This window comes from Patagioenas fasciata, chromosome 1 (genome assembly GCF_037038585.1).
Source record: "Patagioenas fasciata isolate bPatFas1 chromosome 1, bPatFas1.hap1, whole genome shotgun sequence".
Taxonomy (NCBI): domain Eukaryota; kingdom Metazoa; phylum Chordata; class Aves; order Columbiformes; family Columbidae; genus Patagioenas; species Patagioenas fasciata.
Genome location: NC_092520.1, coordinates 176516109 through 176543974, shown reverse-complemented (window position 1 = coordinate 176543974; position 27866 = coordinate 176516109). Strand labels below are relative to the sequence as shown.

General features: G+C 55.3%; 1 protein-coding gene across 4 annotated transcripts; it reads left to right on the top strand.

The window, feature by feature from the left end:
• Positions 1 to 2974: 2974 nt before the first annotated feature.
• Positions 2975 to 26638, top strand: TRIOBP (TRIO and F-actin binding protein). 4 transcript variants are annotated; one of them, XM_065854696.2, is made up of 20 exons: positions 2975 to 3063; positions 4129 to 4422; positions 5705 to 5838; positions 7362 to 7746; positions 8560 to 8692; positions 9060 to 10040; positions 10301 to 10396; positions 15973 to 16029; positions 16385 to 16453; positions 16917 to 17006; positions 17864 to 17973; positions 18424 to 18982; positions 19630 to 19740; positions 21769 to 21916; positions 22326 to 22437; positions 22917 to 23076; positions 23612 to 23725; positions 24027 to 24113; positions 24998 to 25161; positions 25844 to 26638. In XM_065854696.2, exons 3-19 carry the CDS (start codon positions 5805 to 5807, stop codon positions 25157 to 25159), a joined length of 3408 nt encoding a protein of 1135 aa, XP_065710768.2. In that variant the 5' UTR covers positions 2975 to 3063; positions 4129 to 4422; positions 5705 to 5804; the 3' UTR covers positions 25160 to 25161; positions 25844 to 26638. The 4 variants fall into 4 exon arrangements, with proteins under 4 accessions (XP_065710768.2, XP_071658108.1, XP_065710786.1 ...); XM_071802007.1 differs by lacking the exons at positions 24998 to 25161; positions 25844 to 26638 and adding an exon at positions 24354 to 24991; XM_065854714.2 differs by lacking the exons at positions 2975 to 3063; positions 4129 to 4422; positions 5705 to 5838; ... (2 more) ...; positions 9060 to 10040; positions 10301 to 10396 and adding an exon at positions 11750 to 11957.
• Positions 26639 to 27866: the final 1228 nt, after the last annotated feature.

Here is a 27866-nt window from a genome sequence, read left to right as displayed (position 1 = left end):
GAGGGAGCTGTGTGACACACATGGTGAGGGATGGGGTCTTACTGCACCTCCCTTTCTCTTCTGAAGAAGGTAAATGGAGGGCAGTGGATACTGTTACCCCATGTGCCACTGGCACCTTGTGTGCTTGGGCTCCAAGACCTGTCCTGGGCTGAGGCTCAGCACTCTCAGGCACTAATTCTGAATAACCCTTGTCACATGAAAGTGCAGCCTGTGTGTTTTCCTTGCCTCCAAAATGGCTGTGGTGATCTTCTCTTGTTCTACCTTAAAGGCCACTCCAGAAAGCTCATGGGCTTTACTGTGTGACCTTACCCACCTTCCTGTCTCACCTTTGGGTGTTTCAGAGCTGCCAAAACACAATCTGGGGGCAAGGCCAAAAGTCTGATGCATCTAAAGTGTCAGAGTGGTGCTACACGTGGAGCACAATGTCGCGGTTGAGATGGACAAACAACATAGACCAAGTTCTTCCGGGGTTAAAGTATTAGATGCCATTTATTGCCACAAATGCATTTTTATACAGTTTCATGTGTCCCTTCATTATTGGTTACAAGTTACAGCAGTAACATCTCATTGGCTATTTTTGCTGTCATCACTGTTACTCTTTTACTCCCTTCTCTCTCACGGGTACACCCTTAACATCTCCGGATACTCCTTTACTCACATCTTTCTCATGGGTAGGACTTAATATCTTCTAGGCTAATTTCTGTTCCCATGCCCCCCTGTCAGGGAATCCAAGGACCCACCATAGTCCCCCACAGCACAAAGAGTTTCTTGTCCTGGTTTGGGAGTTACATGCTCTAGAGCTGTCATGGGGTGGTTGGGTTTAAGAGGCTGTAGGATAAAAGAGAGGGCAGTTCTGTTTGGAGTGGTGCACCATACCAAGGGAACTGTGGCTCAGAGCTGGAGGCCAGCATGCAACACCCTCAGTCTGGGTTCTATAGCAGCTTTTCCTTCTCCCCGAGAGATAGTGCTTTGCAAAGTGACTGTGGGCAGAAGGTGACTTGCCCTTGCACCCACCCCAGGAGTTTGCAGCTGGAATAGCTGCTGTTAAGGAAATGTACGGTTCATGTGTTTGCGCACTCCACACTTCAGCAGATTTCACACTGTGGGGTAAATTGTCTTCTGCAGCCTGTAGACAGCTTGGTGTGGTAGTTGGGACAGTGCTGGATTACCTCTTTATAATCCTGCTGGGATATTCAGAGTCACTTCAGTAGCACTTCAACATCTGATATTTTGCTGCCAGGTGATTTAGAAGAATGTCTCTTTTGGTTTGTTTCCCTGGCCTTAATAACTTCTGAGTCTTTCTCAAGTGTCAGCTGAAATCTCCAATGGCCTCTTCCATGTTCTGAAGACTTCAGTTCCTGCTGGAAGTTGTGCCTTCACATTAAAAATAAAAAAAGACCATATGGAAAAACTGAGAACAGAACTGTTAAATCCTGTACAGTATTAACCATCAGGATTGTTCATTGTGCTATTGATTTCTCCACTTAATTGATTAAAGCTTTATTTGATAATGTAAATTACTGATTGTACCCCAGTCTGCTGCCTTTGTTACTCACAGGGTGTGTAGTCAGGTTACCCAAGGATATTTTGGATCAAGGATATGAGCTCCTGCACCCAAGTTAGTGCATTAAGCATTTGCTGGACACATCACAGTTCATACCAGACTCTGGCTTAAAATTCTTCTTGTTTGCTGCTTCCCCTTGTTTTCAAGATGGATTTGAGCATTTTTATTGTTTCCCCCGCTCCAGCTGCTCACAAACAAATTCCAACTGCTCAGGAGGAAGCCACTTCTGAATATAAGGTACCTGCAAAAATCAACATGCTAGGTTAGCTACCGTTCTGAAAAGGAAAAGCAGAGAGCAGCAGCCCCCCACGTGCTCCCCTTTCCATGGCCTACACACATACTTTTCACGCTTGGCTCTGCAGCTGGGGCACCTGTGTGTTGCTCATGCTTGCACCTGAGGGCTCATGCAGAGAGATGCAAGGCTTTGACGTGAGCTGCCACGCCGGGGTTTCCATGCATGATGGCTTCCGCTGGCTAGACTGTCATTCTGCACACATGCACGCACGAAAATATAATTGGGATTAGAGAGGATCAAAACCAGACCGGGAGCCAAAAAGGTCAGATGCTCGGGGGAAAACAGGAGCGCAGTGCAAAAGAGGCATAGCTGCATGAGTCAGGTGATAGTCAGGGCACTGTATTTATTGCTCTTAAGTAGCATATCAAGCTCAAGGCTGTACCCACTACAGTCACACTGCTGCTTCCAGCATTTTATTCTGGAAATGAACTGAGGAAAAACATTACTGGTAGAGCGACAAAAACTTTTGGGGAGTAATAGAGCTGAATAACTGGTTTTGTCTGGGAATGACAGGTTTGAAGAGTGATTGCAAAATGCCTTCAATGGATAAATAAAAAGTGAAAAGAAAAAGGAAGTTGAATTGAAGCAGGAGCAATGGAGGATGGATGTTTAGGATGCTTCTTTAGGAAAAACAAGGCTCAGTCAGGGCTTCTGCTTGGCAGGAAAAGCCCAGGTTAGACAAACCTCTCCAGTGAGTGCTGTAGGCAGGGATGACCTCCCGTTGGAGGTGTGCTGGGGACAGGATGATCTTTGGCTGTATCGGTGTTTGGCACGTGTTCGGGGTTCAGGTTAACTAACTCCTGGGGAGCACTGGGGCAGACCCTCGGCAAGCGGGTAGCTTGGTCCCGGGGGAGACGCAGCGAGGGGGAAGGGCAGGGGAGAAGCCGAGGTACGAGGGCGCAAGGCGGGGGGACGAGCCACAGCCCACTGTCCCCTCCCCAGGCCCATCCTCCCCCAGCCCCAGGGGCTGCCGAGCCCAGGTCGATCGTCCGCCCGCCGCCACCGACACGTGGGTACCCGCGCCCGTGGGCGCCATGGCCGCGCGCCTCCGCCAGCCACTCAGAGGACGATATGCAAATCACTTCTCGGTGGCAGCCAATGAGAGGAGGAGGGGCGGGGGCCCGCTCCCCGCGGTTCCCACGGCGATCTTCATTGAGGGGGGAGCTCGGCGGGCGGCACGATGCCGGGAACCATAGGGAGACAGGTACTGGGGGTACTGGGAGGCAATGGGAGCACTGGGCATGGCTGCCTGTCTGCTTGAATGCATGCCAGAAGCCCTGGGGATCACAGCATTATCCTGGCAGTGGGCCCTATGGGGTGCAATGATTTGCCCATCAGGTAGTGGGGTGCCATGGGCTCCATCTATGGGTGGCACTCAGTGGGCAGGGGTGGGCAGCAATATTGGTGTGTTCCATGCTGCATCCCCAGCAGGTGAGTGCTTAGGCTCTTGTCTGGCTTTTAGTGTGAATGAGTCAAGAAAACCTGCCCCAGTGGAAGGATGGAGGCTGCGAGGTTGGCACTGGTGCAACTTGCTGTATTGCACATGAGTGCACTGGAAACTTATAGCTTGATTTTGGCCCTGGTTGTTCTGGGGAGTAGCCATAGCCTTGATCAGCTGCCCTGACTCAAATATCCGTGTTTAGAGAAGCCACCGCACGATCACATCAGGGATGCTGCAGTCATCCCACACTGATTTCCTGTCCTCCTGTTGGTACCTCCTCCAGACAAACGAAGCAGAGCCCTCCCAGCACAGATCACATCCTCAAATCCAAGGAGTCTCTCCCAAACTCCACTGTACAGAGGTGGTGGTGGTGGACAGGATGCTTGTGAAAAGCCAGGCCAGAAGTGTAGAGCCCAGCTGCTGTGCTAGCAGTGCTTATTGCCCTTCACAGTTTTGCAATCAACTGTCCTACAGGTCTCAGAAATTTTAGTGAGATCAACAAGTTTAGGAAAATTCTCAGTGAGTTTCCAAAGTTACTAAGCTGCTCATTCCTTTATAAGCAACATAGTCAAGAAGAAAGGTTTCTTGATTCGTGCCTTTTAAGGGAGATTGAAGGAAGAAAACTTCCGTCAAACAAAATAGCAGGACATGAGCATCATTCACTCTGTTCACAGGGACTCCCAAGTTGGGGGGGGTGTCAGTAGTCATTTGAGCGTGCAGCGCGGTGCCCCCTTATAAAAGACATCCCTGACAGAGCATATCCTTTTATTATCTATAATTATATGGATCATACTGATGGCCTTGCACCTGGATGCTCTTTGATTCCAGTATTGCCAGCTGAGAGCAGCAAACTTCCATCTGGGAATAACATTCATGATGCCGTAGGAGCCTGAGGCTGTGGAACCTAAAGCTCTGATCTTCTGCTGCTGTTCCTTCCTCCTTTTTTTCCTGGCTGCCCCCTGCCAGCAGCCCATCTGCCAAAGATCTTCGTCTCTGCTATGGACAATGTCTGGTTCCGTAGATAATGTGCCCTGCATGAACTTTGAAGCCAACATATTTGCAAAGAGCCTGTGCCAGCACTGCTTTCGAGCTGCAGGGGCTCACCAGCAGCATGCTCTCCAGGTGAGCTTATCCATCCCGCCTGGAGGCTATGAATACTTCATTAAGGGCCCCTTTGTTCCAGGTGGGGACTCCATGTGCCTTTGTAGAGATGGAAATCACTAACACAAAGGCTCAGCCAGGTTTTCTAGATGTTTTTGGGGAAGATGTGGGGAGTGGTTCTTCCCAGGCAAGGGAATCCATCATTTAGCTGTGCCGAGACCCAAGCTGGGAGCCACCTTTGTGGGGAAGGGCTGGACACTGACTACAAGGGGCTCAATAGATCCTGGAAGAGAAAGGAGGGAAGGGGGCACTGACAGAGAAGGAATCCACACTGGATTAATATCTGCTTGATGCCTCCTGCCATTTACAGCCTGCCTCACCTAATATATGGTCCTGATGGATATCCCTGTGGACCCCAGCTGTCGGCTTAGAGCTGGGGCTGAGTCCTGTCCTAAATGCAGCAGGTTGTTTCCAGAGGGTAAGGCAGGAGGAGGATAAATCTCACAGGACTTTTGGCTCTGGATACCTCGATCTGACCCGTTCTTCAGTGCAGGGCTGGATGCACAAGGTGCTCGGCTGCCTCTGACCGGGCAACAGCCGGTTTCATGTTCACAGAGGGTTTCGTGTTGTTTGCCGTCCTCCAGGAGTGACTGGCCTTGGATGATGAAATAGTAATAAGCCTCCCTCTCTCTTTCTTGCCCTCTCCCTCTCTCCCCCTGGCCCTGGCCTACTAAGGTTACCTCAGCCCTTCACCCACGATCTGCTCAGAGCTGTCACCTCTGAGTGAATCCCGGTGTGCGCGAGATGCTGGAGGGAAGGCGGTGTGGACAGCCGGCTCCCCCGAGCCTCCCCCACCGCTGCTCTTAAGCGCCGCAGGTAACAGGGCTGTGGATAATGCTGAGACGCCTGCAAGCCTTGACAGAGAGAGGCAGGGGCTGTGGCTACAGCCTTCTCTGGAAAAATCTCCCTCCTTGTCTCCGTTTCCTCTCCCTGGGCTATCTGGGTCGTGAGGGAGAGCGGCTGCCAGCAGCATCAATGCCGACTTGGGGGGGCAGTTTCCCTGAGCCTTCATCCACACACACTGTCTCTGGGATGCCTGCAGCATTCAGCATCAAATAGGAGCATGCTGGGCCTCTCTGGTCTCCTGAAGTAGAACAAAAATCTCAGTGGTGGGTTGTGAGAGGCATCAAGAGCCCCAGAACCCAGGCTGCTCTCAGAGGAGGTAGAAGAAGCAGGTGTTTCCAAAGGGAGTCCTCATCCTCGATACGCTGATGGCACTATTGCATCCCCTTCTTCCTCGCAGGAGCATGCTGTGGAGGTCACAGGACGTGATGCTGGCAGCGATGCAGACCCAGATGGGCCCTGGGATGCCCTCCGTATTTTAGCCCCCCAGTGCGAGGTATATGTGTGCGTGGGCCCGGCGGAGGGGACAGAGCGGTGAGTACCAGCCGGGAGCCGTGCTGCTCCAACAGCCCCCTCGGTGGGAACAATGGAGGAGGGGGAGCGGGAAGCCAAGTGAGGGGAAATCAGATGTCTTCTCCCTGATGCTCACAGGCACACAAGTGCCTGGAAAAAAGGGCTGAGCAACCCTCACGCCATGCCCTCTGAGTTCCTCTTGGCTGTCCCAGGAGAGGTTGAGGGGCACCAAAAGAGTCTCTGTCCTCCACACTGCTTCTAGAGGAAGGCTGGTGGCCCCAGGATGGGCTCTGCCAGCCCCTGTGCCCATTCAGTGGAGAGAAAGCGAGCATGCATCGGGCTGCTGGCGTTGCTGCCTACCCCTGAGCTGTGGGGGCTGTGTTGACCACCAGCTGTCCTCTCTCACTGCCCCACAGCTGGCACGAGAGCAGGGGATATCCCCCGCTCAGCCCTGGAGCTGAGAGTGAGCACAGAGAAACTGGCACCGACCCCAGCACCCGTGCTGAAGCCAACTCCACACTCACCAGGGTGAGATGAGGATCTCTTGTGGTTTGAGTTATTTTGATCTCCTCAGCCCCCTTGGCCTTTCAATGCTGCTTCTGCTGGGCACATTCAGAAGGTCCTAAAGGCAACGGGGGATCAGCTGAGACCTGTAGTCCTCACAAAGGAGGCGCTCTCACTGAAGAGCACATGAGATTCACCCTTGGATTCCCCTGCGGGCTTTCCTATGTTGTTTCTTGCCATGCCCATTGATGTTGGGCTGGGGTCACCTTATGCCCACGCAGCTCCTCTCCCGGTCCCTTTTTACTTGCAGCTTTGGGCTGAAGGGGCTGTAACTCCTCATATATGCTCTTACCTCCTTCCAGCCCACAAAACCTACTGATCGCTGTTGCAGAGACTTGCCTTATCTTGTCTCCCAGGAGGGGGAAATGACACGATTGTGGGACAACACTTTGGAATCAGGCAAAAGGGACATGATGAGCTATGTGGGTTACAAGGAGCAGGTGCGGCCACGAGCCCCACAAGCAGACAGACTTGGGTGGGTTCAGCCTGTTCCCTCTGGATCCTGGGTGAGAACCAAGGCTCATGGCTTTGGGACAGAAATCTGCCCACTGAAAGCAGGTACATTTGGTTTGCTCCCGCGTGAGATCCTCGTTCTGGTTTGCTTTCCATCCAGGGGGCTCTGAAGTTCATGATGGATCTCTGTTTAGGTTTAGTATCTCTTTACTCAGTTCTGGTCCCAGGAGGCATTCAACACCTCCGTGGGCATGATGCTGAGACCCAGATTCTGTGAGATGGCATCTCTGTGTGTGCTGACCAGGAACTGTGGGTCTCCCGAGTGCTCTCTGTCTGCATGATTTGGTGTGCCCTCAGCTTGCAGTGTTGCGTCCCAGTGCTCCCACTCTGCTTGGAGGGAGTCTGGGTTTTATCTCTGCCCTCCTGGACCATTTCTAGCTCTCCTCCGAAGACCTGCTTTGCCGTGGACGTGGTGGCATCCCGCATTGCTCATGCCTCCCCCAGTAACGGCCTTCTCCCCGTCCCAGAGCGCCGTCCTGCCAGCCAGAAGCCCGAGGAGCGCTGGCCGAAGCACCGCATAGAAAGTGGCTATTTCTCCCTGGAGCGCCGGAAAACTGACCCTCTGTGGGCATCCACCCCGCCACGTGCTGCCACCGGCTCCTCGCCGGCCCGCAGTGACTCAGCGGGCAGTGGCAGGCACCTGGCTGGCTCCCGCGTTCGGGAGCCCCGTGGGCAGACCAGCAGTACGGGCACGGAGGGGCGGCTCGGGCTGGAGAAGCAGAAGTACACGGTGCTGGCAGACCTGCCCAAGCCCAAGTGCATTGGCCAGCAGGATGCTGTGGACCGCTGTGGCTCCCGCACACTCAGCCCCGGCCGGGTGGAGGTGGAGAGGATATTTGGCTGCGAGCGCAGGTGAGAAGCAATGGGTCTCTGCAGTGGTCAGAGGTGGGGGATCATCCCCCTGTGCTGTTAGGGGGCCTCCACCTCCAAATTGTTGTGCGTCAGGGAGAGAGCAGGGCTAGATGGCAAAGCTCAGCTTTCAGCTGTGCTTAAATTTCCCTTAAAGCAAGGGTTGGGTTTAGGCTCAGTGCTTCCCAGCCTGGAGAGCTCCCCCACCACAGCACACAGGTGGTGGAGGCCATTGTAAAGTTGGAGCAAAGATGCATGGCTAGAAGTGGAGGTAGTAGCCCACCCTAACTCATCTTTCCAGCCACTTCCTGGAAGTCACAGGATGTGCTGTGGAGTGGGGCAAGCCATGGAAAGGGGGAAGGACAGAGGTGGTCCCTGCTGCCAGAGTCAGTGCTCCCCAGGGATCCAGGATCTGCTGTACGAGCTGCTAAGGAAAAGATCAGGGATGCCAAGAAGCCCACAGTGCTGCTTGGGTCTTGGCTGGAGAAGCATGAGTGGCTCCAGTGTTGGTGGCACAGGGCAGAAGGGGACCTTAATGGGGACCAGGGAAGAATCCTGGTGCAGGTGGGTGGGATGTGAAGGAGCAGATGGAAGGAAGCTTAAGGAATAGTGTGAAGAAGACATGAGTGAAGCAGCAGAACACGAAAGCTGGGGAGGTTGAAGTGATAGGAACAGGGTAAGGGAGAGGCTATGGTGTGCATGGTGTCCAGAGCTGGTTGAGATCTGCAGGGCCAGGCTCAGAGGGAGCAGGGTCCATGGGGGCTCTGCCTGCGAGCTGAGCCAGGCAGCAGTTGGACAGACTGTGTGTGCCCACAGGAAATCGGAGACCCTGGAGGCCTTCCAAGCCCTGGAGGAAGGCCGCGTGGAGCGGCTCGATGGAAAGACCCCAGTGCCACCCAGCAAAGGCCGCCTAGCTCGGAGGCAGTCCAGCCCCAGCCTGCCCAGAGAGGTGAGCCTGCCTGCATGGCGGGACCACATCCCAACTCCCCAAGCTGGCTTGCTTTTCCCTACCACATTTTCCTCTATTTCTGCCATGTGCTTCTCTCTTCCCCTGCTCCCCCTTCCCGACATTCCCAGCCCTCCCTCTGTGATGCACCAGGACGCTCTGCTCTTAAATGGCAGCAGCCCCTTCATCCTTTGGGTGCAAGAGGCTTCTCTTCAGTACAGTTTCTGTGCACGGGGGTGCAATTGCTGTCTGGCAGATTATTTAGCCAAGCTGTCTCCCAGCCCTAATCCCATCTTGTTCCTGCTCGCTGGCAATTTTTTTTTTTTATTTTTTAAGAGGACTCCCTGCTCTCTTTCGCCCATATCCCTAGGGCCAGCGGGTCTCCTGGCACCTTGAGCAGCGCAGCAGAGGCCTCAAGGAGCCCCTGCGCTCCTCCAGCCCAACTCGGCACCCTGAGAGAGTCAGCAGGAACCAGAGGGACCCCCCGCGCCCCACCAGCTCCGGCTGGCTGCTGGAGAGAGGCAGCCGGAGCTCGCGCTCTCCAAGTCCAGCCCGCCAGTCAGAGAGGAGGGCAGGGGAGGCTGTGAGCCCTCCCTGGCGCTCAGAGAAAAGCTGGAGGAGCCAAGGGGAGCCCAGCCGCCCCCCAAACTTGGAGAAGAGCCGAGCTGTCTGGCAGGCCAGAGGTACGGAGCAAGCTCCGGAGAGGAAGAGCCGAGGGGACATCCTGCACTCCCCGGGTCTTGGGAAGGGCTCAGAGAACACCAGACTAAGCCAGGCAAGGTCACCGCCACGGTCCCTCAGTCCTGGGAGACATGCGGAGAGCACACAGAGAAGTCAAAAGATGTCCCCTTCCAGCCCAGTGCGGGGGACAGAGAGGCAACAGGTGAAGCCAGGGGAGCTGCTGCACCTCAGGGGGCCAAAGAAGCCATCCGAATGCAGCTGGCAGAGCCTCCGGGAGAAACTGCCGCCCTCCCACCCTGGGAAGGGTGGCGGCAGTGACTGGAAAGGCCGAGGCAAGCCCCTGAGCCCCACAAGCCCAACACGACCACTGGAGCAGGACTGGAGGTGCCGGGGGAATGCCCGCCAAGCACAGGTGTGGGACAAGGACTGCAAGCGCCAAGAGAAGCCTGTGTGCCATGTGGACTTGATGCGCCAGCTGGAAAGGGAGTGGAAAAGCCCCACTAAATGTCTGGATGTAGGACTATGGCCAGATGATAGCTGGAAAAGGCCTGAGAGTCCAGCACAGCAGCTGGAGGATGACTGGAAGGGTCCCGAGCACACTCGAGACACAAACAACCCAGAAAAGCCATTGGAAAGTGACTGGGGGAACAAGAGGCTTCTCATTTACCATGTGAGTAGGATAGGATATGGAATCGATGGGGATCCTACCATGCGTAAATGTGGCAAGCACAGAGCCGGGGGGTCCCCTGGGTTGCAATTCTGTTCACCCTGGCTCCGCCGGATGCCCTGCTTTTCCAGAGGATCCATGCTGCCTGCCTGGCACTGGGAGGAGGGAGAGATGCTTCCCTCCCCTGCCCTACGGTCAAATCTGGAAAACCATGGCAAGGACTAAATCCCTGTGGCTTCAGCTCCTGCTTTCTGTCTTTGCAGCCTCAGCTGGGTGGAAGTGCCTTCCCACCACAAAGCAGCACCAACTCCTCAGGAAGCCCAAAGCCACACTTCAATGCCAGTGAAAAGCACAACAAGGTAGGGGCTGGGCCCTGGGAATGGTGATGAAGGGCAGCTGCCCCTCTCTGGAGGTCACTACAGGCAGCACCTGCAGCTCCAGTGCCTCATCTGAGCAGGCTCAGGGTGATGCTGCCTTACCATGAATGACCTCCTGGGTACCACAGTCACTAACACCTCCCTTCCCTTTGTCCTTTGCCCATTTCTCAAGTGAAGAAACTGAGGCACAGAGCTTTTTTTTTTTTTTAAGCAAGAGAGGAATGAGCAGTAGACATGGGATTAAAATCTCAGTGTAGCTGCTTTCTTCCCTTTATTATTGCCTAGTGCTACAACGGCACCAAGGCCTTACAGGGATGAAGTGGGATTTAGTGGCATGAAAGAAGATAGGGCCAATTGTGTTGGCATTTCTGGGATACCAAAAATGGTGTGAGAGTAGCTTTGGAGGGCTGCAGAAAGTGTCCCAGGAGCCCGTGTAGCTGGCAGCAGTGCTCGAGTCCCTGCCTCTGTCCCCTGTCCATGCATCAGTCACCTTGGCTAGGTTGTCCCCTGCTAGGGCGTGCCTTTGAGCTTTACATAGAGACAAACTGCAGCTGGGCAAGAGGCTCTCAAAGGCCTCTGAAACTTGAAATAGGTGACAGATGTCCCTTCCCTCACTTCCCTGCCCCAGGCCAGCACGGAGCCCAAAGCCCTGAGCTCCCCCTGCACAACTGGGGCTGGTTCACCCCACCTTTTCTAGGTTTCTTGTAGCAAGAAGCATCACTTTGGTGTAATTGTGCAGCAGAGCCTGGCATTTTGTGATGTGCAACCCCCTGCCCCCTTTTCCTTTAGGGCCCTCTTTAGCAATTCTCCTTCCCAATGCTGGCTGGCTTTCTGGGGGCACCAGAGGCCCGCCCAAATCTGCTGCCACCTCTGCCAAGATTGCAAATCTTTGCTTTGGAGAGGGAGGATAAAACTGAGGCTCTTCAGGAATGAAAATGAGGACCCTGCAGTGTGCACCTACATGGTGGGACTGCTTAAAATCCCTGCTTGACCGAAAAAAAAATATTTTAAAAAAATCACTACCTGCAAGAAAACCCTGCCTAGATAAGGGCTGAGCTCCCAGCAGTCCCTTCCCGGGGCAGGAGGGGCTCAGCCCGTTCTTGCCCGGGCCAGCGGGCAGGCAGAGGGTCTCGGCTCAGCCGCAGCATCGTCCCCGGCCGGCCCCCCTTTCCGTGCGGCCCGGCGGCCTCGCCCGCCCCGGCGGCTCCATTGGCTGCGGGCGGCGGGGCGGCCGGGGCGGTGGCGGCTGGCTGCCATTGGCTTGCCCGGGCCCTCCCAGGAAGTTCGGGAGGAGGAAAGAAAAGTTTTTTGGGTTGGTTTTAGTTCTTTTTTTTTCTTTTTTTTTTTTTTTTTAATTTAAAAAAGAAAAGAGGAAAAAGGCGAGCGGGGAGCGCGGGGCGGGAGGCGGAGCGGGCATGGTGGGGCCGCGGAAGCCGCCCGGCCGCTGAAGCCGCCCCGCCGCCCTGGCTGCCAGCGCCCGGCCCCGCCCCGCCGCGACCCCGGCCCCGGCCCCGCCGCCGGCCGCGGTGTCCCCGCCATGACGGTGAGTCGGGACCGGACCGCGGGGTGCAGGGTTTGGGGTGGAGGCTCCTCTACCCGGCCGCTCTCCTCCCCCTCGGCCGGGCCTTGGGGGTGCCCGGCGGGACCCCGAGGGGCTGGGAAGGGGTGGAGGGTCCCCAGCTGTCAGCGGCCGCCTCCCCGGGGTCTCTCTGCTCCCTGCCCGCCCCGGGCACCGCTGCTCTCCAGGGGACTCTCGCCCCGCTTGGAACTCAGGGCTGTGGCTGAAGCTCGGTGCCTCCCTTCCCCATCACCACCGGGCTCCCCTCCTGGGCTCTTGGTGGTTGCTCGGTAGAGTTGCTTCGTTAGGGTCACTTTGTTAGTGGCAGGCACCACCCCACCTAGATAAATATCGGTAACGTAGCACGTAAGCCTGGACTGGGCTGAGGCCTGCCAAGCTCACCGCACTGATGGTCGCAGCTGGATCTGAAAACTGCACCCCCTGGGTGAAAGGAGCTCCTGCTCCCCATGGGAACCAGATGCGGTTTTGAGGCAGGGAGTGGTAGCACGTAAGCCTGGACTGGGCTGAGGCCTGCCAAGCTCACCGCACTGATGGTCGCAGCTGGATCTGAAAACTGCACCCCCTGGGTGAAAGGAGCTCCTGCTCCCCATGGGAACCAGATGCGGTTTTGAGGCAGGGAGTGTCCCACCCCTCAGGCGAGCCATCCTGGGTGCAGATGTCTTCCAGCCCTGAGAGGACACTTGTTGAGCAGAGCAGGGTAATGATGGTGACAGGCTGGGTTGTGCCCACCAGTGTTTCGCATGGGGGTGGTGGGAAAAGGAGAGCCTGTTGCCTTCTTGCTTTTGCAGCACGTGTAGATTTGGGAGCCGCTTGTGTGCTTCAGGCTGGGGGTGGTTTTGCTTCCACCAAAGTGAGCTGAGGCAGTTTTGCTTTGTGTTTTGGCCTGGGGCCTGTGCCTGTAGAGTGAGTTCCCCTTTTTGGAGGAGACAAGACATTGTGCTTTCCGGGAGGCTGAAATCCCCTTGCACCATCTCACAGAGGTGAAAGGAAGCAGCACTCTGGGATCTGCGCTTCTGAAGAGCGGGAGGCATGGGAATGGTGGAGGCTGGTGATGGAAGGAGCACACCTGACCATCCCATCCCGTCCCTCCCCTCAGACACTGAGCATTCTCAGCCTGCTGCAGCCTCTTCTCCACTCCTCCATCCCAGCGGCGCCTCTGTACCACCCAGGAGTCATTCCTTTGCTCCCACCCCATCTCCTTTCCTTCTTTGGTATTTACATTCTTCAGATATTTGCAGGCTCTTATCACCTCCCCTGTAGCCCTTCTTCTGCCAGAGCAGGCAGCTGCCTCTCCTTGACCTGCTGTTGTAAGCCAGTCCTTCCAGATGTCACCTATGTCCCTGGTTGCTTGGGACCCCCTCCAGTGCCTCTACCTGGCCAGCTGCAGGCTTGAGCATAATAACCCTGGGGGGTATGGATGCAGCCAGGCAAAATTGCTGCTGCCACCTCCTGAGCCAAAGCATCCGCATCCGCAGCCCCGTGAATTTTGCCGAGGGTGAATCCTGCCACATCCTTGCATCTCTGGCACCCGGATCTCTCCCCGCAGTTTGGGTTTCCTGGACATTTCCTCCTCCCACCACTGAGCCTTTTCCTCTGGATGGGGGAGTTTGATTTGAACTCCACTCACCTCTGCCAGTATCTCGAGCTTTTTGTGCTGAATGAGGAAGCTGGACTTCGTTCTGGGCAGGGGGAGAAAGATCACTTTAAGCACTTCATGCATCAGCTTCGTCCTATGGTACCAGCCCCGCTATGAGAAGAATGGTTCAAAGCCAATTCCAGAGCTGCAGCTCTGTGTTCTGGGGTGACAGGGAAAATGGGGCCAGCAGGGAAAACAGGAGTCCTGTGCAATTCACCTGTTTGGGAGAAGGCCTTTGGGGGGATTTTTTTGGCCCCAGTGCTACATTAGGGGCAGTGGTTCTGGCAGGACTTTGCACCGGTTTTCCCAAGAGCATACATCCTGGTAATGTTCATTATTTTGGCACCTAATGCTTTGGGCTTGTAAATCCTCAATAAGATGAGACCCAGCTGATCAGTACAACAGCCCCAGCCAGAAGTCCTGTCGCTCCCTCTCTCCCCATGTTGTTTTTCCACCTCTGTGGATTGTGCCCAGCTCTTTTCTGCGGCGCACACGTGTGTGTCCTGGGAGGGGGGGAGGCTGCGCCTTGACGTTTCGCCTCCTTTCCTTCCCTCCCGCCGCTCCCAGTTTGGAGCCGGAGCTGAAGTCACTGGATTGGAAGGGATAACGGGAAAAAGGGTGGAGCTGCTGCCAGGGAGAAGGAATTAACTTTCAGGGTGCTTTTTCAGGGCGGCAGCGAGGCCAGTGGGATGTCTGTGTCCATAGGGATGAGGATGCGTGTGTCCCCTTCCTCTCTTAGCCACTGGCAGTACCCATCATGTTGGCGAGAGGTGAGGTGTGGGAGCCCCCCGTGCCTTTTCACTCTGTTTACCCTGCCTGCCTCCTTTCCCGGGTGGCTTGTGGCCATGGTCCGGTGTTTCTGGCCAAGCCTGAAGCTGTAGCAGCTGGTGATCCTCCCCTTGGCGGGCTTCCCCGTGCCTGCTCAAACCAATAGCCGGAGCCCTGGGGTGGGCCGGCATGTACTCAGTGCTTGCCACCCCATAACCTCGGGTGTAACCCAAGAGCAGCAGCTTGGGGAGATGAAAGCAGGGGAAGACTTGGCCTGGCTGGGCTGCCAGAGAGCTGGGCTTGGGAGACAGCCACGGCCAGCTGCTGGGCTCAGTTAGGGGACGCAGAGTGGCTGTCGGCTTGCTGGGCCACCCCTTCTCTCCAGCTTGGTCTCTGGTGGTGGTTGTGGCACCTGGGGACTGCTGATGGCTTCCCCACAGCTGTCAGATTTGGTGCAGACTGGTAGAAGGTCCAGCTCTGTCACCATCACCTCTCCAGCACTGTCCCTACCTGGTTGAGCTGCAGGAGAAGGGGCAAATCAGCACACTCTGGTTTCCCAGTGAAAAGAGGCATTGGGCTGAATTATTTGGTGGTGCAACTTCTCCGGAGCCAGCAGGGTTGGGAGGCGGGACCAGCTCGAGCCTGTTTGGCTGAGGGCAAAGCCAGGGAGAGTGGTTCCCCTGAGTCAGCTCTCTGATGCTCCACCTTGGGAAGGAGATAAACTGGTTGGGATGCCGCACCAGTGGTGTGAGGTTAGGAGGAGGTGGGGGGCAGGAGGAAACTTGTTTCTAGCGCAGGGTGATCTGGGTGAAACTGTTCATCCTCATCTTTGGTTGTTGTGGCTGAGGCTGGGCAGAGGGCAGGCTCTGCAGTGTGGGGGAGCAGAAAGATCTGGGTAAGAGAGGAGCCCCCAGCATCTCAGTGACAACTGAGTCTTGGAGAGGGTCAAATCTCTGAGAGAATCAAGTGCTGGTTGTGACTCTGATTTCATTACCCTGGGGCGCATGGTTTAAAGGCAGTGTGTTTTCACAGCTGTTGAATTGCCTCCTGTAAGTTTGTAGTGAGGGCTGTTTCGCAGAAAGCTGCTCATGTCTTTAATAAATGATCTGTGGTGAAGTTACTGGAAGGACGTAGCTCTGGGCCATAGGTGGCCAGGATTTGGATGAGGCATCTCTGGTTCTTTGCAACTTTGCCTGTGTCTCTGAGGCAAGCCCCTTTGGCGGTGGTGGAGCACTCCCTTCTGCCTGCTCTCCTTGTCCCTGCCTCCCTCTCTCTGAATAAATACCTCCGAGGCACCTCGTGGAAACTTCCCTGCTGCATATTTTCCTTTAATTTTTTAAACCTCTTTCCTTATCTCCTACTTCCTCTTACAGGAACGACTGCCTGCTGCTGAGAGCTAAATCCAGTCCTCCTTCGCCCCAGGTCCTACATTCCCATGAGTTTCCCAAAAGCGATGCCAGGCTATTTCCACTGTCATTCTGCCACTGAGAACTTGCCATCCACCCGCTGGCATGAAAAGCCCTTTTGTGGGTCACTCCAAGACAGTAACCCTCTGTTTTGTCCTTTCCTCTCCAGCCAGATCTCCTCAATTTCAAGAAGGGATGGATGTCTATCCTGGACGAGCCAGGAGAGGTAAGCCTGAGCGGGGGGGTCTGCCTCTCCCCTAGCCCCTGCTGCTAGAGATCCCTGGGTGAGCAGCCATTTTCCTTCGCCTTTGCTCATTGCAGCCGCTCCCGCTGGGAAGGGCAGTGGGAAGCCTTTGGTGGAGATACCTCGTTCCGTGTCCTAGCACGGAGGTTCACCCAGCACCCCTCTCTCAACCCAGGGGCGCAAGGGGGAGTTGGAAGGGATGTGGAGGAGGGGAAAGAGAAGAACAAGAGGTCGCAGTGCAGAGCATCCCTCCCTGTTCCTACGCTTCCCCCGGTAACTGCCTCTCCATTTCCCTCCTGTCTTTTCCCTCCCCTCCCCCTGCCTGATCTGCCTACAGTGGAAGAAACATTGGTTTGTGCTGACTGACTCGAGCCTCAGGTATTACCGGGACTCCAATGCGGAGGAGGTAAGTATGGCTGACCTTTCTCCAGCCCTCCTTTCCTTCCTGGCCAGGGGGGAGAGGAGCGTAGCCCTGGCATGACAAGTATACTCCGGAGAGAAGCGGCAGCATCGTCTCCTCCTGAAGGGTGCTAGAAGTGGCGGGCTGCTCTTTGCTAAGGGGTGATGAGAAGGATGGGTGTCGGAAGGCAGGCTGGTGGGGTGGGGAATGCTGGAGGGCTGTCAGTGGCGGGAGGTGAGGAGAAGGGCTGGTCCTGTGTCTGGGTGTCTCTGACTCTCTTCATCCATGCTGCTGGCTGCCTCTTGGGTTAAAAGAGGCCCCGCTGTGCCAGGGAGCTGAGACTGGCTCCTGGAGAGCTGTGGGATGAAGGCAGAGGGGGCTTGGGTTTTGGTTAGGGTGCCAGCAGGTGACAGACCCTTTTTCAAAGCTGGGTTTGCACCTGTGTCCTAGTGGGTGGCTGTCCTTGCAGGCTGATGACCTTGATGGAGAAATCGACCTCCGCTCCTGCACAGACGTGACAGAGTTTGCGGTTCAGCGCAACTATGGCTTCCAGATACACGTGAGTGTCCAGCACTGTGTGGACACAGAGCAGTGGCACCAAGGGACACTGGGTGGGCATGTGTGCTCCCTCCCCATGCCAAGATGCCAAGAGGCAAGCCATACAAACCTTTGCCAGGATGGTGGCCCGGCAAGGCTGGTGGGTGACACGTGGGTGATAGTGCTCAGGGACACGAGTGCTGCTTGCCTGCAAAAGAAAGAGGAGGAGGAGGCGGCTTTGCAGGGCTGGCTGAAGGCCATACTGGAGGTGGCCCAGGAGCCAAGCTGAACGCCAGGAGTGTTTACTTGACCTGCTAGCCAAGGCAGCTTCTCCAGAGCTGCAGGGAGTGAGTGGTGAGTACTGCAGATCTTGGTGTAACCTGGCTGACCATGCTCTGAGTAACAACCTGTACCCTGGATCCGGACACAGTACAAGCCTGTGCTTGGCTACTTGGTGTAGCAGCAGGAGGTGACTGCTAAGGCAGCACAAAACCCGGGATATCTGTGGGTGCGCAGTGTTGGGCACTTCATGGTCTGGGTTTCCCTGTGTCTGTACCCCAGTGCTGGTGCCCAGCTCCCAGCACCTGAATGGCTGGATTGCACTGGCTCAACTTTGGCCAAATGTGCTGCCAAAGTTATTCTACTTTTGCCTTTGCTTTGGAGATGGTCTCATGGAGGATGTGTAATGGGCTTCCCCACACAGAGCATGTCTCCACTCCCACCTCTCCACCTGGCCCCTGAGTCTCTGAGCAGTGAGTGGCTCCTCTGACACCATCCACCACCCATGGGAGTGGATGCCCGGAGGTCTTGGGGAGTGAGTGGGAGCTGCCTGCACCTCCACTGGGCACTGACAGGGCCTCCGTCTCCTCTCTGTTGCAGACCAAGGATGCTGTCTTCACCCTGTCGGCAATGACCTCAGGCATCCGCCGCAACTGGATCGAGGCCCTGAGGAAGAATGTGCGCCCAGTCAGTGCTCCGGACGTCACCAAGTAAGAGCTGCCCCACACCGCTTCTCCTCTTCCCGCTCTTGCTGCCCCTCTCCCCTGGCAGGCAAAGGCTGGGAAGGCCCCTCTGGAAATGTTGCTGCTCCCAGATCAGCCCTTTCTTCCACTCCTCCTGAATGTGACCTGGAGACACCAGCTGGTGGTGTGGATTGAGAGTCTGATGATTACACTCTTGTATTTGCTTTTTGCCTCGCCACATCAGTTTAGCCCAGTTTCTCCACCAGCACGGCTGGAACTGGGAGCGAATCCTCCCTGCTCCATGGAGGAACCTATTTCTCTAAGGGGTGGGATGCTACAGGCCCAGCTCCGTGCTCAGGGTGGGGTTTTGTAAAGCTGGGCTGAACAAGAGCTAAGCCTTGAGCGGTTAGCAGTGCCTCCATCAGCATCCCTTCCCACATGGTGCCTCTCCTTTACCAGCCACCGCTCTGCTTTCAGGCTCTCTGACTGTGATAAGGAGAACTCCTTCCGTAACTGCGTCCCCCAGAAGAGCTCACTCCGGACGGAGGAGCAGCAGCGGCCAGGCTCGGACTCCGAGGGTAACTCGAAGAGTGGTCACTGGAAGGCGGATGGGCAGCGCCATGCCTTTGACTATGTGGAGCTGTCTCCCTTGCCACAAGACCCTGGGAATCAGGGGTCCCCACAGAGGACGAGAGGGAGCTTGAGGGTCTCTGACCGAGCTCCCAAGCATGAGGAGCTAGAGCGGGATCTGGCCATCCGTTCGGAGGAGAGGCGGAAATGGTTCGAGACCCCCGATGGCAAGGTCCCAAATAGCGATGGCCTGGCAGGGGACTCTTCCCGCAAGGCGTGGGAGCAGGACCTCCCCTCTCCCCCGCTTTCGGAGGAGCAGCAAATTCGGCTGAATGAGGAGATAGAGAAGAAGTGGCTGGAGCTGGAACGCCTGCCCTTGAAGGACTCGCGGCGGGTGCCCTTGACAACACTGCTGAACCAGAGCAAGGGGGGCCATGGAGACGCCAATGAGGCGCTGAAAAAGGAGGTAAGAGTGTCCGTCCTCTCTGAAACTTGGTTTCTGGTGGCCCCTTAGCATGGTCCCTGGCAGTAGGAGGCTCTGCAGAAGAGCCAGGCAGAGATGCAGGGAGATGCTCATTCTTTCTGGCTTCATTTGCTACCCCTTGAGTGCATGGGAGCTTTTGCAACTGAGAAATGTGAGGCCAGGGACCTGTTCATGCATGCCTGAAGATGTTCCCTGGGCCACATTTCAACATGGGATAAGTTAGTTGATGGCACTGCTTGTGCAGAGTCTGTGTTTCTCAGGAGTACTTCTGCAGCCTCTCTTCTCTGGCTGTTCCCAAGCCTGCAAATGCTTCCCTGCCAGCCTTTGAAAGGAGCCATGCGCTTGTCTGTCATCCCAGCTACACATGCAGCGGTGGTTTCCTCCAGCACAGATTCACTTCTGGAAGGTGGAATGTCTTCTCCTCTCCTTGCTAGCGCTTACCAGGCTGGGGCTGGCTTTGCCAGTTTGCTCCCCTGGCAGGGTGCCATTCCTGTGGGAAGCGGACGTCTCCGTTGCCTGTGCATCGTTCTCCCCATCCCTAAGCCCTGAGGGTTCAGATGCAGCATGTTGGTCGAGTCCTGGCACTTTTCCAGCCCTGCCTGAGTATCAATCTCCCCTCCCTGGTGCAGATCCAGTCACTGCGGGCGCAGCTGGAATCCTGCCGGGCCCGAAATGAGAGCCTGCGGGAGGCGGCAAAGTCCCAGGGAGACAGACCTGTGCCCCGGGGATACATCTCACAGGTGAGCGGGGCGCTGGACACGGGACCCTGGGGTTGCTCCCAGTTCCAAACTGAGAAATGCTGGGACTCAGCTCATTGCTGAGCAGGTATCGCTAATCATTGGGTTGCCATGGTGACCCTAACTGGTCTCACTTGTAATCAATGTTAATTACATAAAGGCTGGTGTGTGTTGCCTAGCCTTAAAGGGGGCAGAGTATAAACAGGGAGGAATAGGAGAGTTGGGGGGGAGGTGCAGCATCTGTGCCCCACTTTGTGTGTGGGCATGATGCTCGGCTGGGGTGGGGTGGGGTGGGGAGGTGAGTCATCCCTCTACTTGGGAGTGGGTCAGCAGCTTTCTGCCGAGCTATCTGCATGTTCCCTGGTGGTTTGCAGCTTCCTGCATACTGTTCTTGTTAACAGGGGCTCCTGAACCCCTCGTTAAAAGCAGTCTGTCAGGCCCTGAGGAACTCCTGTCCCTGACAGAGCTGGCCCAGCCCTGAAGGTCACTCTGACAGCACAGCCCTTTCGTTTGCCAGGACAGCATGTGAGAAAGTTCGCAAAGCAGAGTGTGCTCAGACTTCGGCTTCTCGCTTCTCTTTATTTTTTTCCACCCCCATGGACTCATCCAAAGCAAGTGGAGTTACGTCCCACAGGGATTTCCTGGGGGGAGGCTATTGTTCCACCATGCTGTGGGGATTTTGGGATGTGCCATATGTGTGGAAATATACTGTGGGTGGAAGGAAGGAAATTAGGGCTGGCAAAACCCACTGCAGCAGGCTGGCTTTACCTACCCCAGAGAAAGGAACCCCCAAGTCCTGTGGCACCCAGTCCATTGCTAGTCGCTCTGTCATCTTAATTTGACATTTACAGCTCAGAAGCCTCTTTATGGTCAAAAAAAGCAAAAGAGGTGGGAAAGAATGGCACCTTATCTTCCTAATAACTTGACTCAAAAGGCTAGAGTTTCACATCTGAGGACAAACTTGGCCTTTCCCCAAAGGGCTTGTTCTCTCAGTCTGGTCAGGTTCGCATCCAGCCTGTGGGCAGATCACCAAATGAATCCCTCACCTTTTCCTCTCCTTTGGTCAATCTGTGAAGCTTCCTGGCTTTCCCATGTCAGCAGGGAGGAGTAGCCAGCAAAGACTTGCATTCCTGCAGCGTGTTGCAGCATCTTTTGTATCAGCCCTTGTCTTAGTACTAGGGGAAGGAATGGGACAGCGAGGGGCTTTTGGGGGACGCAATGGCTTCTTGGCTCTTTGCTGACATCTTAGAGGCCTTGGCTTTTTAAAATAATACCCTGGCATGGTTTGGTAGTAACAAGTCCTTCTGGGGGGCTTGGGGTGGTGCTGCTAGGATCTGCAAGGAGGGCAGAGGCGTAGCTCCAAGGTGGGAAGCGCTTTCTTTGCTCTAACACCAGTTAACCACAGGGTTTGGTGTTGGAAGAACCATCCGCTTGGTCTCAGAGCTGTCAGAGAGGAGGGCAAGCTGTGTGAGCATGATCCCTAAGCGTTAGGCTTTGGGGAGGGCTCTTTAACTGCCTCTGTCAGGCCACAGTGCAGTGCAGGGTGTCACTTTTCAGGAGAAGAGGCTCAGTTTTCATTGATGCTGGGGGATGCTGCTTCATTTAAAAGGCAGATGCTGAGATGTGGCTCCTGATGTTGATCTCCTCAAGCCAGGCAGCCTGGTTGTGGAGGGTTCTGGGCTGCGGTGCTGTGCATGTTATTCTCAGCTCTCAGCCCCAGAGAAATGTTCCTGTCTTGCTGCTTCAGTTTTAAGAAGAGCAAGAGGAACATTTCTTGCTCCACAAAGCATGTGGGGCTTGCAAAGATGTGTGGCCTTGTCAAATGGTTGTGTTCTGTGATAAAAGTGCCACCTCACTTTCGCAGAATGGTCTGTTCCTTCTGAATTGGTCTTACTTCTCTCAAAACGGCCCTGGACTTGAGTGAGGTTTGTAAAATCAAACATCAGCCCAGTCAGGTGCCTGTCATGGCCTGAGCCCCTGCGTGCCTGTGAGCTTTAGAGTTCCTTACGCCTTGTTTCCCTGGCATGGCAGGAGGCCTGCGAGCGCAGCCTGGCCGAGATGGAGTCGTCCCACCAGCAGGTGATGGAGGAGCTCCAGAGGCACCACCAGCGGGAGCTGGAGCGACTGCGGCAGGAGAAGGAGCGGCTCCTGGCAGAGGAGGCTGCGGCGACGGCAGCAGGTAGGAGTGGACACCAAACCATGTCCGAGGGTCCCTCCCACTTCTCCCAAATGTCTTTGGCAAGAAACCAGTCATCCCAGTCATCTGGAGCCACACTGCTTGACCCTACTAGTGTAAGGCTGATGCTCAGCACCATCTTGTAGACAGGCAGGACTGGCAGAGGTGCTGGGAAGCTCCCACACTGCCCTGTATTAGTCCCTTTGGCAGTGCTTGGTGCATCGGGATGATCCTGGAGCGTGGAAAAGGTGGGAGATGCCCTGAGGGGAGAAGGGATGGAAGGGGAAACTGAAAAGATAGGTCTGGGAGCCTGCAGTGGCAAGAGCTTCGCTGGTTCCCTGGCTTGGTTTCCCTTAGATGTGCTGGAGTTGGCACAGCCTGATCCCCCATCTTTCGTTGTCCCCGTCCGCAGCCATCGAGGCACTGAAGAAGGCCCACCGGGAGGAGATGAATAAGGAGCTGGGCAGGACACGAAGCTTCCAGCAGTGTGGCTCAGTCTCAGATGCCCTCCAGAAGCAGCACCAGTAAGAAACCACCTCTCCCACTGTCCTTGCCCAATACTGCCATTCTGTGCCAGTGTCACCACACCCCATCAGTGGCAGTAGCCCCCAGCTGTCCCCTCTGCCATCTCCTCAGCTCCCTCCCCACTGGCAATGGATGCTCAGTGGTGGCTGCCAGGGATGCTGGAGCTGTAGAGCAAGGAGGTTTATTGCCTGCTTGGCTATTTTCCATGTAGCACCTCCATTTTCCCTATAGCTTCTTCGCTCTGTTTTCTTTATGGAAAGCTCCTCCATTTCTCCTGCATGACTTGAAGCTCCTAGAAGCACCATGCTCATGTGTGGGAGAGTGGGAATGGAAGCCTTGGTCTATAGGGGCTGTCATAATATTTTGTGGCAATGTCTGATGTGGGCAGAGGTTGCTGGTGGCAGGGGGGAGTGTGATGCTGGTGACCAGGGGCTGGCGAGGATTGCAGGGCAGCAATGAGCTGGTGCCTCTTTGACAGGTTGGATGTGGATTCCCTGAAGCGGGAGCTGCAGGTGCTTTCTGAACAGTACTCCCAAAAGTGCTTGGAAATTGGGGAGCTCACCAGGAAGGCAGAGGAGCGGGAGCAGACACTGCTGCGCTGTCAGCAGGAGGGGAAGGAGCTCCTCCGGAAAAACCAGGTAAGAGAGGGGCTTTGCCTGCCAGCAGAGACCGCGGAGCATGTTCTTCCTTTGCACAGCACAGCCGTTCTGTTAAAACTCACGTATTTGTTCATATTTCTTCCATTCTAAGATTTTATATAATCATTTTGGTTGGACGAACCCCTCTAGATCATCAAGTCCAACCGTTAACCTAACTCTAGCACTAAACTATGTCCCTGAGAACCTCATCTAGACATCTTTTAAACACCTCCAGGGATGGTGACTCAACCACTTCCCTGGGCAGCCTGTTCCAATGCCTGACAATGCCTTTCGTATCATCATCAAGAAAAACAAAATCAGAGTTAGAGACTGTAGATAGACTTGTCTTAACTATGGTGTTAAATACATCAGGTGTATTCTTCACTGTTGATTATAGATGCCGTCATCACATATGGGTAGGGGGTTACAAGGAGGTTTCTAAGCTGGGGCAGAGCTGGCATGAAGATGGAGAGGTCAGGACAGTGGAGGGGCCAGTACCCTGGCTACCCTGACATCTTTGTGTTTTTTCCCACAGGAGCTGCAGACCCGCCTCTCAGATGAGATTGAGAAGCTGCGAAGCTTTATTTCATCACGGAGCTCTGGGGACCACTCTCTGCACAGCAACGAGCGGAGCTCCTGTGAGCTGGAGGTACGGGGGTGCCCCCAGGCTGCCCCGCTGCCTCCATCCTCACCTTGTGCTAGGGGTCTCCTCCTCCTCACGGTGGTTTTGTCTTGGAGCGGGAGGGCGGGGGTGCCGGATGGAGCGGCAGGGCTGGCGCAGGAAGGAGGTACGCAAGCTTCCCCTCGGCCACTCTCTCAGGGCCCTGGTGACGCTTCCTGCCCTGGCCCTCCTGGCCCTTCCTTCCTTTTCCACCCCCGGAGCCCGCCAGCCTTTTTGAGGCAGTGGCTCTTGAGTCACCTCTGGTTCCTCTCCCCACTCCCTGGCCCAGGTGCTGCTGCGGGTGAAGGAGAATGAGCTCCAGTACCTAAAAAAAGAGGTGCAGTGCCTCCGGGAGGAGCTACAGATGATGCAAAAGGTGGGTGTTTTGGGAGCTACTAGGAAAGTGGCAGGAGAGGGGAGGGAGGGGAGCAGCAGAGCTGCATATCAGCAGTGTTAAGCTGGGTTTGATGGGATGCTCAGGCCAAACGCTCTTGTCACCTGTGCTCCTCATCCCTGTTCACTCCCGAGTGCATAGCAGCCACATGCTCCAAACAGCACAGGCTGGCAGCCTTGCACAAGGGAGATGTTATGGGGACTCTGCTGCTGTTTTCCCCAGATGTATGTACGTAAAAGTGTGGACAAGCCAGGAGACTTTCTTTCCCAGGTGGGAAGCCTGGGTGAAGTCTGACAGGCACTTTGCTGCCCCAACCACCTTCTCTGTCCCCTCCCTTGTGCCTTCGCTGGGTGGTAGGTGTCTCCTTGAGCACTGTTGCTGGGTGTGCTGCTCCCTCCACTGGCAGCAGCTCCTCGATTTGCAAAGATATCTGTCAAAAGGGAACCTGAAAGAGGCTTTGAGACTCCGTGATGCTGCATTTTTCTCATTTAAGCTTTTTGCCATGTACATGGCCAGGACCAGCCCTTTCAGCAGCCTGCATCTCTGTTGAGGTTACTTTTCCCGTATGGCTGACCCAAATGCGGACAAGCCATGGTTAAGCCTATATCACTTCCTTGATTTGATGCTGCAAGTTCCTTCAGCTGCGGGACCAGTGACTCTTCTTTCCTTCCCGCCCCGGAGTTTGGGAAATGCTATCTCTGGACTTTTCTTCTGGATGTGTTTCTGCATGTCCCGGATTGGGATGGCCTTCAGACCCAGGGTTGGCTCTCCCCTCCTCATGTGCTCAGCTCCTGCTGAGCTCTCCTTGCCACCCCCCTGCCTCACGTCAGGTTTAAAGCTTTCTGACCTCTCTCCCACCCCGGCAGGATAAGAGATTTGCCTCAGGGAAATACCAGGATGTCTACGCAGAGCTGAATCACATCAAGGTGCGCTCAGAGCGGGAGATCGAGCAGCTGAAGGAACACCTGCGCCTGGCCATGGCAGCTCTGCAGGAGAAGGAGTCGCTGTGCAACAGCGTTGGCAAGTAATGGTGAGCACCAGGAGGACTGTGACGGGGGGCTGAGACCAGCTGCCCTGCTTTCAAAGGGGGATGGAGGCTGCCGGTTCCTCCTGCTCCACTCAGCACTGAAACTTTATACATAAACTCTTTCTTCTCTGCTTCTTGCACCCTCTTGTCCTGCACCCCTGTTCTCCCTGATGTTCTCCCAAGGTCTCCAGCCCCCTTCTCATTGTGCTGCTCTTGATGCTTCTGCAACCAGCACCAGGTGTTGCTCAACCAGGCTGGATGCCACATGCTGACCTTCACCCCACATAGGTGGCAGTGTGGGGGCAGTTATTCACTACCTGTGTAGGTGATGTTTTTGCTGCCTTCACCTTTGAAGCGGGTTCCCTATCACAGCACAGAAATGTTAAGTCTGCGTCAAAGCAGCCCTGACGAGATCCAGCCTGCCTCCCATGCTTGTCTGCGGGTATCCCTGCCGTGGCTGGGGAGGGAAGCAGAGTGACAGGAACAAGGGTGTCCTGTTGGCCAGAGCACTTCTGCTTCTTGCTCAGATGCCATGGCCATCAGGGTTGGCGTCACCCTGCTCTGCCAGCACTTGCTGGTGGTTGCTGAGATGATGATGGTGGCCATCTCCACAGGAGCAGAAGAGATGGCATTTCTGCACTCGATGGATTCTTTCTAAACCATTTCTGGTCTTCTCTCTTTCTAGGTCTGCTCTCCGTTTGTTTATCTGTTCTTGTTTTATATCTGCTCCATTCCTCACTTGTGGGGAGGAGGAGGTTGAATCCCATCCGTTATCACCCTGGCGAGGAATCTTACACACCCCCAACCTCCTCACTCCCCTCCCAACGCTTATTTGATGAAGCCCTTTTACCTGTGTACCTGAGCACATTGTTTGGACTGGCTCCTTACATGCACCTTCTTCAGGATTTTATATGTGAAAAATATATTTTATAGAGGAATTTTCCCCCCCTGGGAAGAGGAGGAGGAAAACTTTTACTACATCACCAGCATTTTCTAACCTGAAAAAGAGAATCTGGTTTCCCCCCCCTCCCCAGTCCCCTTGCTCCTGGCCACACAGCCACCTTTGGCACATATTCCCTCTCTTCCAAATGTCGCTGTGGCCCCCCTGAGATGCACGGTGAGGATGATGCTCCCCTCGCCGTGCTGCCCCCAGGGACTCGTGGAGAAGACAAGCAAGCCATAGGAGGGAGACGCTGGGGCAGTCTGCCATGGATGTGGTTGCTGGGGACTTTTGAAAGAGGAGACCTTGTCAAAAGTCTGCATGAATGAGCTCTCCCCGTGACTGTCCTTTGGCTCCTTCAAGAACCCGAATTGGCAGGAGCCCAGAGCCACAAGCTCTCTCCTTTCTGAGGAAGAGGAGCTGTGAGGCTGCTAACTGCACCCACCAGAGCCAACCCCCCCTTGAGGTGGCAGCTGCTGTTGCTCTATTGCAACCTTCAACTTTTAACTTAATAAAATCTTCCCCTTTCGCTGAGAAAAACGTGTTTGTTCAGGGGAATGTGTCCCTAACCCAGGGTGGCGGTGGTGGGTGGTCATTTTTCCAGGCTTCTGGGTGATTTGGGGACATCCTGACCCATCACTTCTCTCCTGTTGGATTTGGGGAGCGAAAGCAGCAGGAACACCTCCAGCAAGAGGAACACTACAGTGCCATCATGCAGCTATCTCCTCCACCTTTGGGTTTGGGGGCAAAAATAATCTGCTTCACCCTACAGCTCCAAAAATCCCATGTGGATGCCCCATGGAGGAAGGGCTGAGCGTGGGCTGCACTGGTGAATGCACTAGGGAGGGGAGGCATGCAGATGGCAGTGCAACTTGCTGGCAGAGCAAACAGTATGTATAGAGCCTGGGGATCAGAGGGATTTAAAATGTTTTCTTCCTGTTTTGGGGTGAAGCACATTGTTTTTTTGGCAGGATGGAGGACCTCAGGGGTGACCACTCCTCATTCAGCCCCATCCCAATTTAAACATTAGCTATTGCTCTGCAAAGAGGCTGCTGGCAATTATGGAAGAGCCCTAATTTTGGGCTTGTGCTGAGGCTGGAGGCACCATCTGAAGAGGGGAGGGCGGAGGGTTCAAGGTGGACTTCAGATGGAGGTGATGGATGCATCAGCTGGGAGGCTGGAGCACTGCAAGACATGGGGATGGGAGCAGGGTGTAACAAAGCTAACGACACGGTGGCAGCCACGATGAGGAGAGTTAAGGCAGCACATCTTTGCTCAACGAGTGATAACCTCAGCGTGTGATAACCTCAGTGTGGTATCAACGGCCCCTGGGGCATGAGGGTGCAGGCAAATGCAGACCCGATCGTCATAAGGCACAGCTGTAGCGACTGCTTTTCCTAGGTAAAGCAAATTGCTTTGTAAGTCACAAATGCCAGTAAAACTGGCTTTCAGGCTTTCGTCATATGCCTGAGGCCCTTGGGCAACCTGACAGATGGTGCAAGAGGCTGGATGCTGAGCTCAGCACTGGCTCCCCATCACAGCTGTGCGGAGCTGGGGCTCAGCCTCCTGCCCCAGCCCAAAAACCTTCCCATACCTGCAGGGCACAAGGTCCAGGCTTTTCCCTCCCCCTCCCTGCAGGACGTGGCTGTGGTCATTGAGTTTAGGACGAGGCAAGTGTTTGGCATGTTGGGGACTGAGATGGGAAGGAAAGAGGGGACAGAGTAGCTCAGGGTGACTGTTTCCAGGCTGCAGGGCTTGGTCATAGAAT

Bases quoted from the DNA above. Each gene is read 5' to 3' on its own strand.
- TRIOBP (XM_065854696.2), top strand. From the start codon at position 5,805: ATGTGTGCGTGGGCCCGGCGGAGGGGACAGAGCG. The intron at 18,983-19,629 runs GTAAGAGTGTCC...TCCCTGGTGCAG, and splicing joins ATGAGGCGCTGAAAAAGGAG to ATCCAGTCACTGCGGGCGCA. The intron at 19,741-21,768 runs GTGAGCGGGGCG...CTGGCATGGCAG, and splicing joins CCCGGGGATACATCTCACAG to GAGGCCTGCGAGCGCAGCCT.